At 46.3% G+C, this 16,699-nt stretch overlaps 1 protein-coding gene across 1 annotated transcript in view; it reads left to right on the forward strand.

Annotated features, from left to right (window-relative positions):
* The first annotated feature begins 575 nt into the window (after positions 1–575).
* PKD1 (polycystin 1, transient receptor potential channel interacting) overlaps positions 576–16,699 on the forward strand; it is a 102,595-nt gene continuing 86,471 nt past the window's right edge. Inside the window, exon 1 of the mRNA XM_089540766.1 lies at positions 576–709. Within this exon, the coding sequence (XP_089396892.1) occupies positions 582–709 (128 nt within the window). The 5' untranslated portion in view covers positions 576–581. The remainder of the gene's footprint in view (positions 710–16,699) is intronic.

The following is a 16,699-nucleotide window of genomic DNA, read 5'->3' on the forward strand; positions in this document are numbered from 1 at the left end:
TTGTGCCCAGGGGCATGGTAGCCCCCTTTGCCTGGGGGCTGGTTGGTGCCCAGGGTTCCCGGGGGAAGCCTCCTGGCTGGCCCCTTCCTGGCCGGCTTCCCGCCCTCCGTCCGTCCTCCTGCCTGCCTGCCTCCTTGGCTGGTGGGCTCTGCCGCCTCCGCCTGGAAGGAATGGGGCTGGCGCTTCCTGGCTCTGGCCTCCCTTCCTCCTCCTCCTCCTCCTCCTCCTCCGCAGAGCTGCTGCTGCTGTGCTTTCGGGGAGGAAGAAGCGGCCCAGGGCTCCGAGGCCGAGGAGGCGGAGGGCCATGCGCGGCCATGGCGGCGCCGGGGGCCCAGCGGCGGAGGCGGCGGCGGCGGCGGAGGGGCCCATCGGGGACCGGTCGGGGGGTCCTGGTCCTCGGCGGAGGCGGCGGCGGCGGGGGCTGCTGCTGCTGCTGCGCCTGGTGCCTGGTCTGGTGCCTGCTGGGCGGCGGCATGGCCCTGGCCAGGACTCCCCCGGCAGAGGCGGCGGCGGCGCCCCCCGGCTCCTGCCAGCCCTGCCCGCCCCAGTGCAGCTGCAGCCCCGGCCCCCGGGGGACCCCCATGCCCGCCAGGCCCAGCGAGCCCAGCAGCAGCGGAGCCAGGCAGCAGCGGGGATGCCGAGTGGACTGCGCCGGGAAGGGGGCGCCGCGACTCCCGGGAAGCCCCTTCCCCTCCGACACCCGACTCCTGTGAGTGGAAGGGAAGGGAAGGGAAGGGGCCACACTGGGGGCCCTCCAAGGAAGGCCCCGGAGGAGGAGGAGGAGGAGAAGGGAGGGAAGGAAGGGGCCACACTGCGACACCCCCGAAGGAGAGAGGGGAGACTGGAGCTCCCTCCAAGGAAGGCAGAGGGCCCCTGAGAAAAGAGGGAGGGGAACCAAGAAGAGAAGGCCGAGGCCCCGGAGGAGGAGGAGGAGGAGGGAGGGAGGGAAGGAAGGGGCCACACTGAGACACCCCCGAAGAAGGGGAGGGAAGGGGACCCCCGAGGAGGGAGGGAGGGAGGGATGGGGCACACTGGGATCCCCCCAAAGAAGGGAAGGGAATGGGGCAGAGCTGGGCTCCCCCTCCCCCAAAGGAAGGAGCCCCTTCCTTCCTTCTTTCCTTCCTTCCTTCCTTCCTTCCTTCTTTCCTTCCTTCTTTCCTTCTTTCCTTCTTTCCTTCCTTCTTTCCTTCCTTCCTTCCTTCCTTCCTTCTTTCCTTCTTTCCTTCCTTCTTTCCTTCTTTCCTTCCTTCCTTCCTTCTTTCCTTCCTTCCTTCCTTCCTTCTTTCCTTCCTTCCTTCTTTCCTTCTTTCCTTCCTTCCTTCCTTCCTTCCTTCCTTCCTTCTTTCCTTCCTTCTTTCCTTCCTTCCTTCCTTCCTTCTTTCCTTCCTTCCTTCCTTCTTTCCTTCCTTCCTTCCTTCCTTCCTTCCTTCCTTCCTTCTTTCCTTCCTTCCTTCTTTCCTTCTTTCCTTCCTTCCTTCCTTCCTTCCTTCCTTCTTTCCTTCTTTCCTTCCTTCTTTCCTTCCTTCCTTCTTTCCTTCTTTCCTTCCTTCCTTCCTTCTTTCCTTCCTTCCTTCCTTCCTTCCTTCCTTCCTTCTTTCCTTCCTTCTTTCCTTCTTTCCTTCTTTCCTTCCTTCTTTCCTTCCTTCCTTCCTTCCTTCCTTCCTTCTTTCCTTCCTTCTTTCCTTCTTTCCTTCCTTCTTTCCTTCCTTCCTTCCTTCCTTCCTTCCTTCCTTCTTTCCTTCCTTCTTTCCTTCTTTCCTTCTTTCCTTCCTTCTTTCCTTCCTTCCTTCCTTCCTTCCTTCCTTCTTTCCTTCTTTCCTTCCTTCTTTCCTTCTTTCCTTCCTTCCTTCCTTCTTTCCTTCCTTCCTTCCTTCCTTCTTTCCTTCCTTCCTTCTTTCCTTCTTTCCTTCCTTCCTTCCTTCCTTCCTTCCTTCCTTCCTTCTTTCCTTCCTTCCTTCCTTCCTTCTTTCCTTCCTTCCTTCCTTCCTTCTTTCCTTCCTTCCTTCCTTCCTTCCTTCTTTCCTTCCTTCCTTCTTTCCTTCTTTCCTTCCTTCCTTCCTTCCTTCTTTCCTTCTTTCCTTCCTTCTTTCCTTCCTTCCTTCTTTCCTTCTTTCCTTCCTTCCTTCCTTCTTTCCTTCCTTCCTTCCTTCCTTCCTTCCTTCCTCTTCACTGCCCAAGCCCAGGCCCCCCGGAGGGAGACCCCCCGCCCTCCTCCGCCCCAGACAGAGCCTCCCGGGATGGGACTCGCCCAAGGGCCCCAAAGGCACACACACACACACACACACACACACACACACATCTCTATCATACATAGATTCATATCTAGATACATATGCAGCAATGCCTTTTCCTGGCCCAACTGAGAGAACGCTTCAAAGGCGTGATACAAGCTTGCAGAGCCTGGCTGGCTTCTTCCTTGGGAGCCAAAGGGAGGAGGGCATTGGGGGCTCCTTGGGTTGGCCTTCAAGAAAGGCTGCCAGGCCTCCCTCCTCCTCCTCCTCCTCCTGGCCCCCGGACATTGGGGACCTTGGCCTTGGCTTTCGTGCGGAGGATGGGATTCCGAAACACAAAGCCCCCGCTGTCTCTGTCTTCACACGCTTTTCCATGCAGAACTTGGACTAGTGTTGCGCAGGAAACACAAAGCATCCGCCACCCACAAAAGCCGGCAACCTGGGTGTTGTTGTTTGAACACAAAGCTCTTGGGGACCTTGTCTAGAAGGGAGGAACTGTTTTGTTACTGTTGCTATTATTGTTATGATGATGATGATGATGATGATTATTATTTCCATATCGCCATAGAGCTTAACATAGCACTTCGCAAAGGAGAGAGACAGCAATCCGAAAGGGAAACAAAAGCCTTCCTTGGGCACACAATCTAACAAGAGTACGCAATTAACACAAGATCACTGTAGCAAAAGTTAAAACGATACCATGAAAGTGTAAAGTAACACACTTTGTATATGTGAAAATGTGCAGAAGAGTGTTATTGTGGATCCTGCGGGAAAGCAGGGATAAACATTAAAATGGAGGAGGAGGAGGATGAAGAAGATGATGATGATGATGATGATGATGATGATGATGATGATGATGATGATGGAAATGTTCAGGTTTCCCCTCGCAGGGGATTCAGGCTCCCCCAAAAGGGATGGATAGGAGATTTTTAGAGTACCATAGATACTCATCTATAAGTCGACCTCATATATAAGTCGAGGGCAATTTTTGGGGCCAGGATTATGGATTGTGATATGAGCCACAGATGAGTCGAGGCACATGGCATGGAGGATGCAAAGGAGGAAGAAAGGAAAGCAATGCCAAAGAACATGCAAAATCCCAGCAGACGTAACTGTTTGTATACATACAAAAGGCTGGATGGCTCAGAGAGTACATTAAACTTTTGCCTTTCACCATATATATATATATATATATATATGCATGCATGCATGCATGCACATTAAAATACAGTACTTACATTGACCCATGGATAAGTCGACCCAGGTTTTTGGGGTCCATCTTTTAAGCTAAGTTTCTAGACTTATCCATGAGTATACACAGTACTTGCAAAAGACAAGGCTCTCTCTTTGTGTGTATATCTACACACAGTAATAAGTATTTGCATACAGAGTTCATTTTGATTATCTTTCCAATCGGTGGAAGTTATAATATCCGTGTTCGAGGGGGATTTTAATGCCCCACAGACGCAGCAGAAAGTTCACAGCTGGAAAATGCAAGAATGCTTACCGTGCGCGCATGGGACGGGAGCATCCTTTTGCAAAATGGCATGCACTTTGCACGTTGTTGCGTTTGTGTGCGTAGAAGAGAAAGAGAGGCGTTATTTGCAAAATAACAGTGTCTAGCTAGGCAATGGACACCTTTCGCAATATAAACATGTGGCTGTTTCTTGATGGTTCCTATCTTTGCTATGGCTCGACACATGCGAAATAATTTGACAACGTTGTGTTACAAGCTGCAAATTATGTAATCGCAAAACACTGGGAAAGAGGCCATTTGTGTTGCTCAAACTGGACGGGGGATAGCAAGGAAAGGAAGGAGAAACGCACCAGATGCGGTTTTAAATTCAGCCGTGAAATAAAGAGGTTGCTTGGGATAAATAAACTGCCTATGGATGGGTTCCTTTTGCTGGCTCTTGGAAGAAGAAGGACTGGGATGATATTTCTCTTGGTTTGGTCATGGACTGAGGTTTGTCTGTGTTCCTCCACAGAATTGGCTCTTTAATTTTTTTTCTCCATTTCTAATACTATTTTATTTTCTGTTTTGAAATATGTATATAATTTTGATTTTTAAAAAATCATTGCCAACATATTATTAAAGCACAGATATAGGATTATGGGGGACACCTGGCTGAATGAAACTACGTGTGAAAGGGATCTAGGAGTCCAAGTAGACCACGAGTTGAACATGAGTCAACAGTGTGATGCGGCAGCTAACAAGGCCAATGCGATTTTAGGCTGCATCAATAGAAGTATAGTGTCTAGATCCAGGGAAGTAATAGTGCCACTCTATTCTGCTTTGGTCAGGCCCCACCTTGAATACTGTGTCCAGTTCTGGGCACCACAATTCAAAAAGGACATTGAGAAACTGGAGCCATGTGTCCAAAGGAGGGAGACTAAAATGGTGAAAGGTCTGGAAACCTTGCCCTATGAGGAGGGACCCAGGGAGCTGGGGATGTTTAGCCTGGAGAAGAGAAGTTTAAGAGGTGATATGATAGCCCTGTTTAAGTATTTGAAAGGATGTCATATTGAGGAGGGAGCAAGCTTGTTTTCTGCTGCTCCAGAGACTAGGACCCCATGGAGCAATGGATGCAAGCTCCAGGAAAAGAGATTCCAGCTCAACATTAGGAGGAACTTCCTGGCAGTGAAGGCTGTTTGACAGTGGAACAAACTCCCTCGGAGTGTAGTGGAGTCTCCTTCCTTGGAGGTCTTCAAACGGAGGCTGGATGGCCATCTGTCGGGGATGCTTTGATTGTGATTTCCTGCATGGCAGAATGGGGTTGGACTGGATGGCCCTTGAGGTATCTTCCAACTCTACGATTCTATGATTCTATATGTTATTATTATATTTTATTTCTCTAGCGCTGTACATACAGATAATCAATCAATAAAAATATAAAACCTGCCAATGGCATACAATCTACAAAATACATATAAACAGTAGGTAGTAATATAAAATAAAAGGAGTTAAAAAGCAGGCAACAATTAAAACATCCACATCCCTCTCTAATCAAATGTCAGATCAATCTCAGATAGATAAATATGCGCCTTTGATGCAAAGGGCCCACTTTCCCAGAGCCTTCCATGCGGACAATTTGGGATTTTGGAGCATTTCAGAATTCCAGAAAGGGGACACTCAACCTGTATAGGATGTGCAACCGCAATGCGCAACTGCAACACACAGTACACAAAATGCACAATTGCAAAGGCACAAAGGGACATGCTCTTGGTGCAACTCCGCTTCTGGTGGTACTGTATGAGGAAAATACGTTTGTTGCACAATGACTTTATGTCCCTGTGTGCGCAGTGTGTGACATACAATGAGTTTAGTATGTCCCTAACCAGAGGTTAGTCAATTTATGTTAATGAAAAAAAAACACACCTTTGTATTTAGTTAATAAAGTAAACATTCCAGCCCTATAATAAAATACTGTTGAAAGAAGAACAGTGTTTAAATTTGTCTACTTGGTCGCCTGGAGGCTACTTTCGGTCTCCAAAGGCGATTGAATCAACAACTTTGTTGTTTTTATTGTTGTTGTTGTGTGCCTTCCAGTCATTTCTGAGTTATGACAACTCTAAGGTGAACCTATGATAGGTTTTTCTTGGCAATCTTCTTCAGAAGGGGTTTGCCATTGTGTTCCTCTGAGGCTGAGAGAGTGTGACTTGCCAATATGCCAGTGCGCCACATGCCTCAGTCATTGATGTGCCAAAGCAAAATTCAGATCTATGATCCTCAAAGTGGGTTAAGGAGCTTTTGATGAAGTGCCAGCATTGTTTCTCCTTTCCTTTAGAACCTGATCCAGGAAAGCATCTCTGTATTTATTTCTTCCTTACGAGAGATTTGGGTAAAATCTCAATGATGCCTCTTTAAGCCCTTAGCCTTTGAGATGGTTTATCGGTTTAAATTCCATCCCTGTTTTTCTTTCTTTCTTTCTTTCGTTCTTCCTCTTCCCAATGGTAACAGACTTTTCAAGTACCAAAAATAACGTCTGAGGGAAATATAGTCCCAGTTGTTGTTTGCAAAAGGATAATCCCATCCAAAAGCAGGGTCTAATGGGGGTCTCTCTGTCTTGTGAAACAATCCCATTCGGCAGGAATGTGATGGGAATCCTTACTTTTTGCATCCTAAGCTGCATCTGCACTGGAGAAATGGTGCAGTTTGGTACCTCTTTATCTGCTGTAGCTCAGTGCTATGAGATTCTGGGATTTGTAGTTTCATGAGCCTCCAAGGAAGGCAAAGGCAAACCCTCCTCTGGGACTGTAGCCGTTGTGAACGCATGAATCTTTCCAAGAAAAACCCATGATTGGTTCTCTTTAGGGTCACCAGAAGTCAGAAATGGCTTGAAGGCAAACAACAATAACGGGAATCTCATGGGGAACGGAAGGCACGCAACAACAAGAGAGATCATCTGTTATATTTCACACATTTGAATGAGTTGTGTGCTCCCCTGAGGCCTTCTGATAAAGGGCAAAATGTGGATGTGTATTTCTTAACTAGATAACTAAATACAGTACAGTATCATCCAAAATCCAAATAGCAGTGATACCTTTATTGGCTCAACCAAAATGCACATTATACACGTTGTAAGCTTTCAAAGTTGCTACCCTGAGTTTGCAAGACCTGAGCGGTCTTCTGGATGACCAGAACGACTCTTGAGGTCTCACATTGTTGTTGTTGTTGTTATGGTTATTGTTATGGTTGTTGTTAACTGCTTTTGAGTCTGCTCCAACTCTTGGCGACCCTGTGGATGGAACATGTCCAAGCGCCCCTATCCACTGCACTGCTTAATTCTTGTAGATTCATTCCCATGAATCTACAATTCCCATGAATCAATAGAGTCGCCATAAGCTGAAGTTGGCTTGATGGCAAATAACCACAACACCAAAGTTAAGAAATACAGAGGTCCCTTGGTATCAGCTGGGATTTGGTTCCAGGATCCCCTATAGATACCAAAATCAATAGATGCTGAAGTCCCATTATATGCAATGGGTTATTATCATTGTTATTACTACTGCTGCTACAGTGCCCTTGGTATCTGATGCGGTTTGGTTCCAGGGCTTTCTCTGGATAATCAATACATGCTAAGTTCCATTATATGCAATGGGGTATTACTACTATTACTACTACTACTACAGTAGGCCCTTAGTATCCTCTGGGGTTTGATTCCAGAACACCTCCCCCCCCCAATGGATACCAAAATCCACTGATATTCAAGTCTCATTGGGGTATAATAATAATAATAATAATAATCATCATCATCATCATCATCATTGTTATTACAGTGGGCCTTCGGTATCCTCTGGGGTTTGGTTCCAAGACCCCCCCAAAATCCATGGATGCTCAAGTCATATTATATACCACGGCTTAATAAGATGGTATCTCTTACATACAATGGCAAAATCAAGGTGTGCTTTTGGCAATTTATATATTTTAAAAATATTTCCAAGCTGTGGATGCTTGAATCTGTGGATAAAAAAATCCTTGGATATGGAGGGCTGACTGTGTTTGGGGAAATAAATAGCATATCCCATGCATTTTACTATTAACACGCTTTCTGCTGCTGATGCACAGGGCAGGGTTGGACTCTCTGTGGTTCTTGGGGATTATTTTCCCCGGCTTCATTTGGACCGGAGCAATGCTGGGATTTGTAGTTGGGCCAGACTGCTCCCTTCTGGGCCAGAGTTGGGCCACCTCTTGACAAGTAGACAGGTGACGCCCTGTTCTTTGCTTTTTGTGGCTGTTTTCCCCTGCAAAAACAACCTCTGGCGTAGGCCCTCCGGAGAAGGAGCGCTCACGGGTTCTGCCTCATGCGCCGCTTCTGTGCAAAGGCCTAATAGCTTTCATATGGCAAAGTTTCTTTCTTCTTTCCCAGGAGAGGAAACCGTTGGAGCCAAGAGCTCTTACCAATGTTGGGTGGGTCTGTGGCAGGCTAGGAAGGGTAATAATAATAATAATAATAATAATAATAATAATAATAATAATAATAATAATAGAGTCAACTTGGGCTCATTGTTCTCTTAGGAGTGCATGAAGGCTTCCATAGGATGGAGCAGTGGCAGTTAAAATGATATCAAACCACATTGTTTCTCCAGTGTAGACGCATCCCAAGAAACCCCTGTGAAATTCATAAATTGTCAGGCAACCTGAAGGCCCAGGTTGTTTTTCTTTTCCATTGGGCATGCCTTTAATTGCTTTTAATCCTGTTGATTTTTAAACATTTATATTTATATAAATTTATATATGCCGGGTCGTTCTGGCTGCATCTTTTGCAAGCCGCCTGGCATCCCAAGGCTGGGCATAAAGGCAGGAGATAAAAATATTTCTTTCAAAACCAGACTAGAGAAGGCTTGAACTCTTTGCGAAAAATAAAAAAATGGAAATTGATTAATTTTGTTCAAAGAAGCAATAGGTATTCAGCCAGCAAGTACCCAGTGTTCCAGCTTGAATGCTGACAGGGGTGGAAATGCTGCCCAAAAAGTAATGCAAAAAGCTGTTCTCTGGGAAATTTGGTTTCTGTTTGGAATGGTCTGGGAGCTTTTCCAATTCCTCTGTTAAAAGTTGCCTGAGAAAACAGCTCATGGCTACTGCATCTGTGTGTGTTTGAATGTTTAAAGCAGTTTGGTTCAGGATTTATATTTTTCTTAAGAATTCTCATTGAGTGGTGAAATGAACTCAAAAGGCCACTTTGAAACTGTATAGAAAGTCATTTTAAAATCTTAATTTCTAACAAACCTAGCAAAAATGAATTTCAACAGGGAGAAATATAAAGTACTAGACTTAGGGAGAAAAAATGAAATGCATAGATATAGGATGGAGGACACCTGGCTTAAGGAGACTGATACATGAGAAAGGGATCCAGGAGTCCCAGTAGACCACAAGATGAACATGAGTCAAGAGTGCGATGCGGCAGCTAAAAAGGCCAATGTGATTCTAGGCTGCGTCAATAGAAGTATAGTGTCCAGATCAAGAAGAGTAATAGTCCCACTCTATTCTGCTCTGGTCAGGCCTCACCTGGAATATTGTGTCCATCACAATTCAAAATTGATGTTGACAAGCTACAGCTGACCCAGAGAAAGGCAACCAAAATTGTGAAGGGTCTGGAAACCATGTCCTATGAGGAACAACTTAGGGAGCTGGGGATGTTTAGCCTGGAGAAGAGAAGGTTAAGGGGTGACATGATGGCCATGTTTAAACATTTGGAGAGATGTCACATTGAGGATGGAGCAAGCTTCTTTTCTGTTGCTCCAGAGAATAGGACCCGGAGCAATGGATGCAAGCTGCAGGAAAAGAGATTCCAAATAAACATTAGGAAGGACATCTTGATGGTAAGAGATGTTTGACAGATGATTTCTTGGAGTGTTGGATGTCTCCTTTTTTGGAGGTTTTTAAACAGAGGCTGGATGGCCATCTGTCAAAGGTAAGGCTTTGAATGGGAGCTCCTGCATGGCAGAATTAAGTTGGCCTCTTCATAGGAGTCTATCATTGGGCCACAGGTGTCTTCTGGACTAAATATCTATTGTTCAGAAGCAGAAGTGGACAGCTGACAACTTGCAGATTTTTTGCTGTGTGCATTTGTGGTATTTTTGTCAAGGCTTAGGATGAAAAATGCCCACCCAGACCTCTGAATTTGCCCACCCCAGCAGAGCAGAAGAGGCCATGCTTTCAAGTTTCGTGTTGCAAAAAAGTCCCTGTCCGAGAGACTCGGAAAGCCACAGGCCTGTGATTTGCAGGTTAATGTTTAGCCCTGGTGCGGCTGTCAAGCTGGGAATGCATTGCAGGTTGCCCTGGTTGTGCCCAGCCTTCCAGCAACGGAGAAGTGATATCAGATTTTGGCACGGTGCCGCTCTTTCTAGATAACTTGCAGTGTGTATTGGCAAGAGGGAGTGAAGAGCAATGGTTAATGCGTAAAGGAGCATTCGGTCACTCGTGAAGCTCCATGGCTACGGAAGCAAAACACGCACCCTCTGTGTGTGTATGTGTGCGCTTGTGCAAATATGGGTCGCCAAACGTTTCCATGCCAATCCGCCTCCCCCCAAAATTACTTCTTTCAAACTATGTATCACATGCCATGTTTGAAGCATCTGGGCTGGTGCTTACTCTGTAATTTGCTCATTTTTCTTTGCAGTTCCCCTGATGGCCCTTTCACTGCTTAATAATTTAATGTTTTACTACTGAAATTGGATTTAACAAAAAATAGTTTGGGTTGATACTTTAATGATGGTTGGCAAAAATGGCAACCCTTTTTTCGCATAGTCCTGATAGCATTTGCCAGTTGGGTGATACTTGCATTTAGTAAAGGAATGAATAAAGAACTGCAGAAGAGCCAATGCATTGCCATTGGCTGACCAGAAGTCCTCCTCTCCCAGGACATGTCCTCCATTTCAGCCTTCGGTCCAGGAGGAGCACCAAAATGTCCTCCATTTGGAGCCTGACAAAGAGGTGTGAATTTATATTTATATGAGTGTTTTGATTTTTTTTCTTTGATACGTTCCTCCGCTTTTCTTGAATGTCTTATATTTTGTGGTGCCTTGTCCTCTGTTGTGGCTGTGATATCTGGTCACCCTGACATTGTCATGATGAGAAAGTCTCTTTAGGCAAAAACATGCTTTTAATAAGGTTTGGAGCTGCATTTGGCACAAGGGTTTTTTCCCCTCCCTCCTTTAAGAAACCGGAAGTGAGCTACAACAAAGTTTACTGCTGCCCTGAAATAAACTAAACATTTATTTAATAGTAAAACAACCCCTCTTTTTTTTTTCCTTAATAAAACAGAGTTGTATAATGAGACATTCCTCATTCTCCGCAGTTCCTTTCTTAGGTCTGCCCCTCAATTTGTGCAACATTGGCTTTGCAAACGGGAGGAACAGTCACAAATGTTTACTTGCAAAATTGTGCATGCTGGAGCTGTGAATCATCCCCAGAATGCACAAGATCAGCCTTTGCATTACTTTTTACTTATTACTTTTTATGGAACAAAGACAGCCTTGGTCGCCTTGGTGGATGACCTACGCAGGGAACTGGACAGAGGGAGTGTGTCCCTGTTGGGTCTCCTGGACCTCTCAGCGGCTTTCGATACCATCGATCATGGCATCCTTCTGGACTGCCTCTCTGGGATGGAGCTTGGAGGTACTGTTCTACAGTGGCTCCGTTCCTTCCTGGAGGGGCGAACCCAGAAGGTGGTGCTGGGGGACTCCTGTTCAACTCCCTGGACATTGACCTGTGGGGTCCCTCAGGGGTCTGTGTTGTCCCCTATGCTGTTTAGCATATACATGAAACCACTGGGAGAGGTGGTCCGGAGTTTTGGGGTGCGGTGTCATCAATATGCAGATGACACTCAACTCTCCTCCTCCTTCCCACCTCAATCCAAGGAGGCTGTCCTGGTCCTAAACTGGTGTCTGTCTTCAGTAATGGACTGGATGAGGGCAAACAAGTTGAAACTTAATCCAGACAAGATAGAGGTGCTCCTGGTCAGTCAGGAGGCAGATCAGGGAATAGGGATCCAGCCTGTGTTCGATGGGGTCATTCTCCCCCTGAAGACACAGGTTTGCAGTTTGGGGGTACTCTTGGACTCAGCTTTGAACCTGGAGGCCCAGGTCTCTGCTGTGACCAGCAGTGCTTTCGCACATTTAAAACTTGTGCGCCAGCTGCACCCGTTCCTTGAGAAGCCAGATCTGGCCACGGTGGTACATGCCTTGGTTACATCCCGTTTGCACTACTGTAATGGGGTCCACATGGGGCTGCCTTTGAAAAGTGTTTGGAAAATTCATCTGGTTCAAAGAGCCACTGGCAGGCTGTTAACAGGGGCAGATTATAGAGACCATACAACGCCCCTGTTGAAACAGTTTGTTTCCGGGCACAATTCAAGGTGCTGGTTATTACTTACAAAGCCCTACATGGCTCAGGTCCACACTATTTGGCAAACCGTTTCTCCTGGTATGAACCGGCACAGACTCTGAGATCCTCTGGAGAAGCCCTTCTCTCCATCCCAACACCTTCACAAACACGGTTGGTGGGGACACGAGAGAGAGCCTTCTCGGTGGCTGCCCCTAGACTCTGGAACTCCCTGCCCAGGGAGATAAGAACGGCTCCCTCCTTTGATGGCTTTCCACCGGCAGGTGAAGACCTACCTGTTCAAACAGGTGTTTAAGGAATTGCTATAAGGACAGGCTGGGATGTTGGACCAGTTTAAACATTCTTTTTAATGTACGTCTTTTTTAAAAATGTTTTTAATTGTACTGTTTTTTTTTAATGCTGTGAAACCGCATTTTCCCCAGTCCTGGGAAAAGAGCAGGATATTAAATAAATAAATAAATAAATAAATAAATAAATAAATAAATACTTTTTAAAATGTCCCCCTGCAAAGTTTTACCTGTCTTAGCCTTTTCTGCTCAGATGAACTGAAGTCTACTTTTGTGGCTGGATGTGTCGTTATGTTGCTCCTGGACATGTTTTTGCCCATATTTTTGGAGGGGCGTGGAGATCTTTCTTGGAGAGCCGGTCTAGTGCTGATAAACTTTGGGGGTGTAGGATGTGTTCCACTGGTAATGTTTCGGTCTGGTTTTGCAAACCTCTGTCCTTTCGGGCACAATGATTCCTTCTTCCTTTCTGGATTTCTGGAGAAAGGCAAATTGCAATGAGGACATCTCTCTTGGCAGTCCATCTTTAGGTTCCAGGAACCTTCTGGTACAGGAATCACGGCAGCAAATGAGTTGACTATTTAGCATAACAATGACACAGCACTCTCTCTCTCTCTCTTTTTGGAATCCAAACAAACCTTGGATGGTTGACATTTTTGCAAGAGTGTGTAATCATTAGCTTTGGGCCAGTGGCATCATTCAAGAGGGATGCAATGCTTTTTAAGGTGAAGGGATAGCTGTTTTCATATCTTAGGTTGGTGGAGGAATGGGTGCATTGCATTGGCCACATGGAAAGCAAGGCAGGGCTCTTGTACATTGAATGCTTTAATAAAATAAATGTTGTATATGTCCTCTTCCTCCACAAAGTACTGAAGGCGAATTCTCTCCTCGTTTTCAAGAAATGTTATTATCTTTTAAAAATCCATGGAGGGATGAGTGCTGGCTGTGAATTCCCTTTCTGTCTTTGAATCCCCCGCCTTTGCAAAAGGTTATCCCATCTTTGCATTGACACTGTCTGGCCACCCCATTTGCAGATAACAGGGCCACCCTCTTGAGCATGGCTGGCTACCTTTGGAGGGATATGGGCCATCTTTCAGCCTGGAAGGCTTTTAAGAAAAGGGATGTTGGAGCTATGGGGAGGACATGGGGCCAGTCCTGGGCTTTACCCGTCTTCCTCTCCCCGCCTACGGCCAGCTTCCTCCATCCGAATGAATGCACAATAGAGCTTCATTCATCCTGGATGGAAGGGAATGTCTTGGAAGCAAAAATCCTAAGAAATGTCCTGATCATACTTATCCAAACCACCCTCCCCACAAATTTGTCAAGAGAATGCTCTCTACTGGTTAATATAAATATATATATTTCCCTCATTTCAGTATCATTGCTCTCAAATGGGGAGGAGAATTTAGGAGTGAATTTCACACAGTCCTCTAGATCGCCCCCAAAAAATCTTGGTTCAGGATCTAACCCAGAGTGAATGAAGTGCAGGACACCCAGGAGTGGTTCTGCAACCTACCTTTCCCTCCTTTTAATGCTTAAAAAGTCCAATACAACTATCTGTTATATTCCACCCTGAGCTTGCCTTCATGGAATTACACTAAAAAGTTGGGCATCCCTTATCTGGAAATCCGAAATCCTCCAAAATCACTCACATGGGTGGCTGACAGAGGACCTTATCACACTGAGGTTATTGGAGCTAAGATCAGGGGTGAGTGCGAATTGAGTGATCCGAATTGACATTATAACGTGGCTGTTTTATCACACCTGGTTGCTGTTCCGTTGCCCTTCTGAACTGAGGGAGAATCGAATCCAAGGAAGTCATGTGATGTGGATTCAGGCAAAGCGGAGTGAGTGCAAATTGTATTTCCACACCTTTGCATACCACGGGGATTCAACGATTCGAATTGGGACCCTTGCACATGCTCAGTGGGGCTCTGGACGCATCCTGAACCTTTGCACTTCCGGGGTGAAGAAGGGAGCCTGGCTCCACTTTCACGGGAATGACAGCTATTTGCCCTCCACTTTCACGGGAATGACAGCTTCCCTTTTCTTCCTTCCTTCTATTTTCCCATCCCTGGCAGCCAAATTCAAAGGGTCCTCCATGTCAGAACCCCTTCCATTTCATCCACATCTATATCTATCCTCTTGTCATTCCCCTCATCTATTTCAGAAACATATATCTATATCTATCCTCTTGTCACATCATCCCCTGCATCCTCCTATACCCCGATCTGCTCCCTTCCTTCACCCTAACACCTGACCCTTCATCCCCTGACTGCTCCTGCATCCCCATCTTGCCCCCTTTGCCACCTAACCCATCATCCCCTGGCCCCAGCGACCTATCCCATCACCCCCGACTGTCTCTGCCTCCCGATCCTGGCCCCAGTGACCTATCCCATCATCCCCTGACTACCCCTGCCTCCCGATCCTGGCCCCAGCGACCTATTCCATCATCCCCTGACTGCCTCTGCCTCCCAATCCGGGCCCATCGACCTATCCCATCATCCCCTGACTGCCTCTGCCTCCCGATCCTGGCCCCAGAGACCTATCCCATCATCCCCTGACTGCTCCTGCCTCCCGATCCTGGCCCCAGCGATCTATCCCATCACTCCCTGACTGATGTGTATGTATATATGTGAGTGTGTGTGTCTGTGTATATATATGAAATAGATGAGGAGAATGACAAGAGGATAGATGTAGATATATATAGCTGAAATGTGTGTGTGTGTGTGTGTGTGAGAGAGAGAGAGAGAGAGAGAGAGAGAGGCAGGGAGGGAGGGAGGGAGGGAGGGAGGGAGCACTGGCTGGCCAGGCCCCTCTGGAGAAGTTGCAGTGGGGACAGAGAGGGAAGCAGAGAGAGAGCTCCAATGGAGTGATGATCGCTCCCAGCCCCAGTTGCCCTGAAGGCGGAAAGGGCCACCAGAAGCAAATGGGGCAAATTGCAGCAGGGCATCATTGGAGATTTGCAACCCGGGGGTCTTGCGATGGTGTTCAGGAGCACAAGCAGATTGGAATTCCACACCAGATTAATCTGCAGTGAGTTCGAACTGACCATCAATGCGAATCCCGTGAATCCACTTATTTAGCGAACTCGCCAAAATGAGGAGCCAGCTGGATTCAGTTCGGAAGCCCTGCGGAACCGCCACGGAAGGGGGCCCCATTGAAAGCAACCAGGTGTGAAAATACATGAACGTAATGAGGTGAATGCGCATCACTCAATTCAAACTCACCCTAGTTCTGAGCTCTAAAACCCCAGTGTGATAAGGTTTAGAGTGGCCTCTTTGCTTCCTGATGGTTCAGTGTGCATAAACTTTGTTTCATGCTCAAAAATATTTTAAACATACACACATTGGGTATTCATTATCTGGAAATCTGAAAGTTTCCAAAATCGCCCACATGGATGGCTGAAAGAGTGGACTCTGCTTCCTGATGGTTCAGTGTGCATGAATGATATTTCATGCACAAAATTATTTTTAAAAAATCACACATTGAGTATTCCTTATCTGAAAACCTGACATTTTCCAAAACTATCCCCATGGATGGCTCAGACAGCGACTTCTTTGCTTCCTGGTTCAGTGTGCATAAACTTTCCTTCATGCACAAAACTATTTAAAAATTATACACCTTGGGTATCCCTTATCCAGAAATCCGAAATTTCCCAAAAGCATCCTCATGGATGGCTGAGAAATGGCCTCTTTGTTTCTTGATGGTTCAGCGTGCCCAAACTTTGTTGCATGCACAAAATTATTTTTAAAATTACGTATAAAAGTATCTTCAGTCTATGTGTATAAGGTGTGTATTGTCATGTGCTTTCACGTCGTTTCAGACTTATGGGAACCCTGAGACAGACCTATCACGGGGGTTTCTTTGCAAGATTTGTTCAGGGGAAGGTTTACCATTGCCATCCTCTGATATTGAGAGATTGTGACTTGCCCAAAGTCATCCAGTGGGTTTCATGGCCGAGTGGGGATTCAAACCCTTATCTCCAATGCCCAAACTGCGACGCCACGTTGGCTCTCTGTTTGAAAACGGGTTTCTTTCCTTTGCTCCATGACAACCTGTTTTGTTTGGGAGACAGACATCGCGATCCCATCTGCCAGGATACCTTAATGAAACACATACTTAGCACGACAGTCCAAGCTTTGCTCTCTCTCCTTTTATTCAAGGAGACAGAAAAACACAATATTTCGTCTTGAAATTCCGGTAGGAGCTCAGAGGAGGAAAACTGTGGAAGGACAGCTTGCCAGGTGGCTACACTTACCCATTGCATAAGCTGTCCATGAAATCATATTTTAGCATTTAAGAGTCTTCCAAGTATGGAAAGCTTTTATATGGGG

Source organism: Sceloporus occidentalis, unplaced genomic scaffold (assembly GCF_023333645.1).
Source record: "Sceloporus occidentalis isolate IW3139 unplaced genomic scaffold, rSceOcc1.0.p SCAF_10, whole genome shotgun sequence".
Taxonomy (NCBI): Eukaryota; Metazoa; Chordata; class Lepidosauria; order Squamata; family Phrynosomatidae; genus Sceloporus; species Sceloporus occidentalis.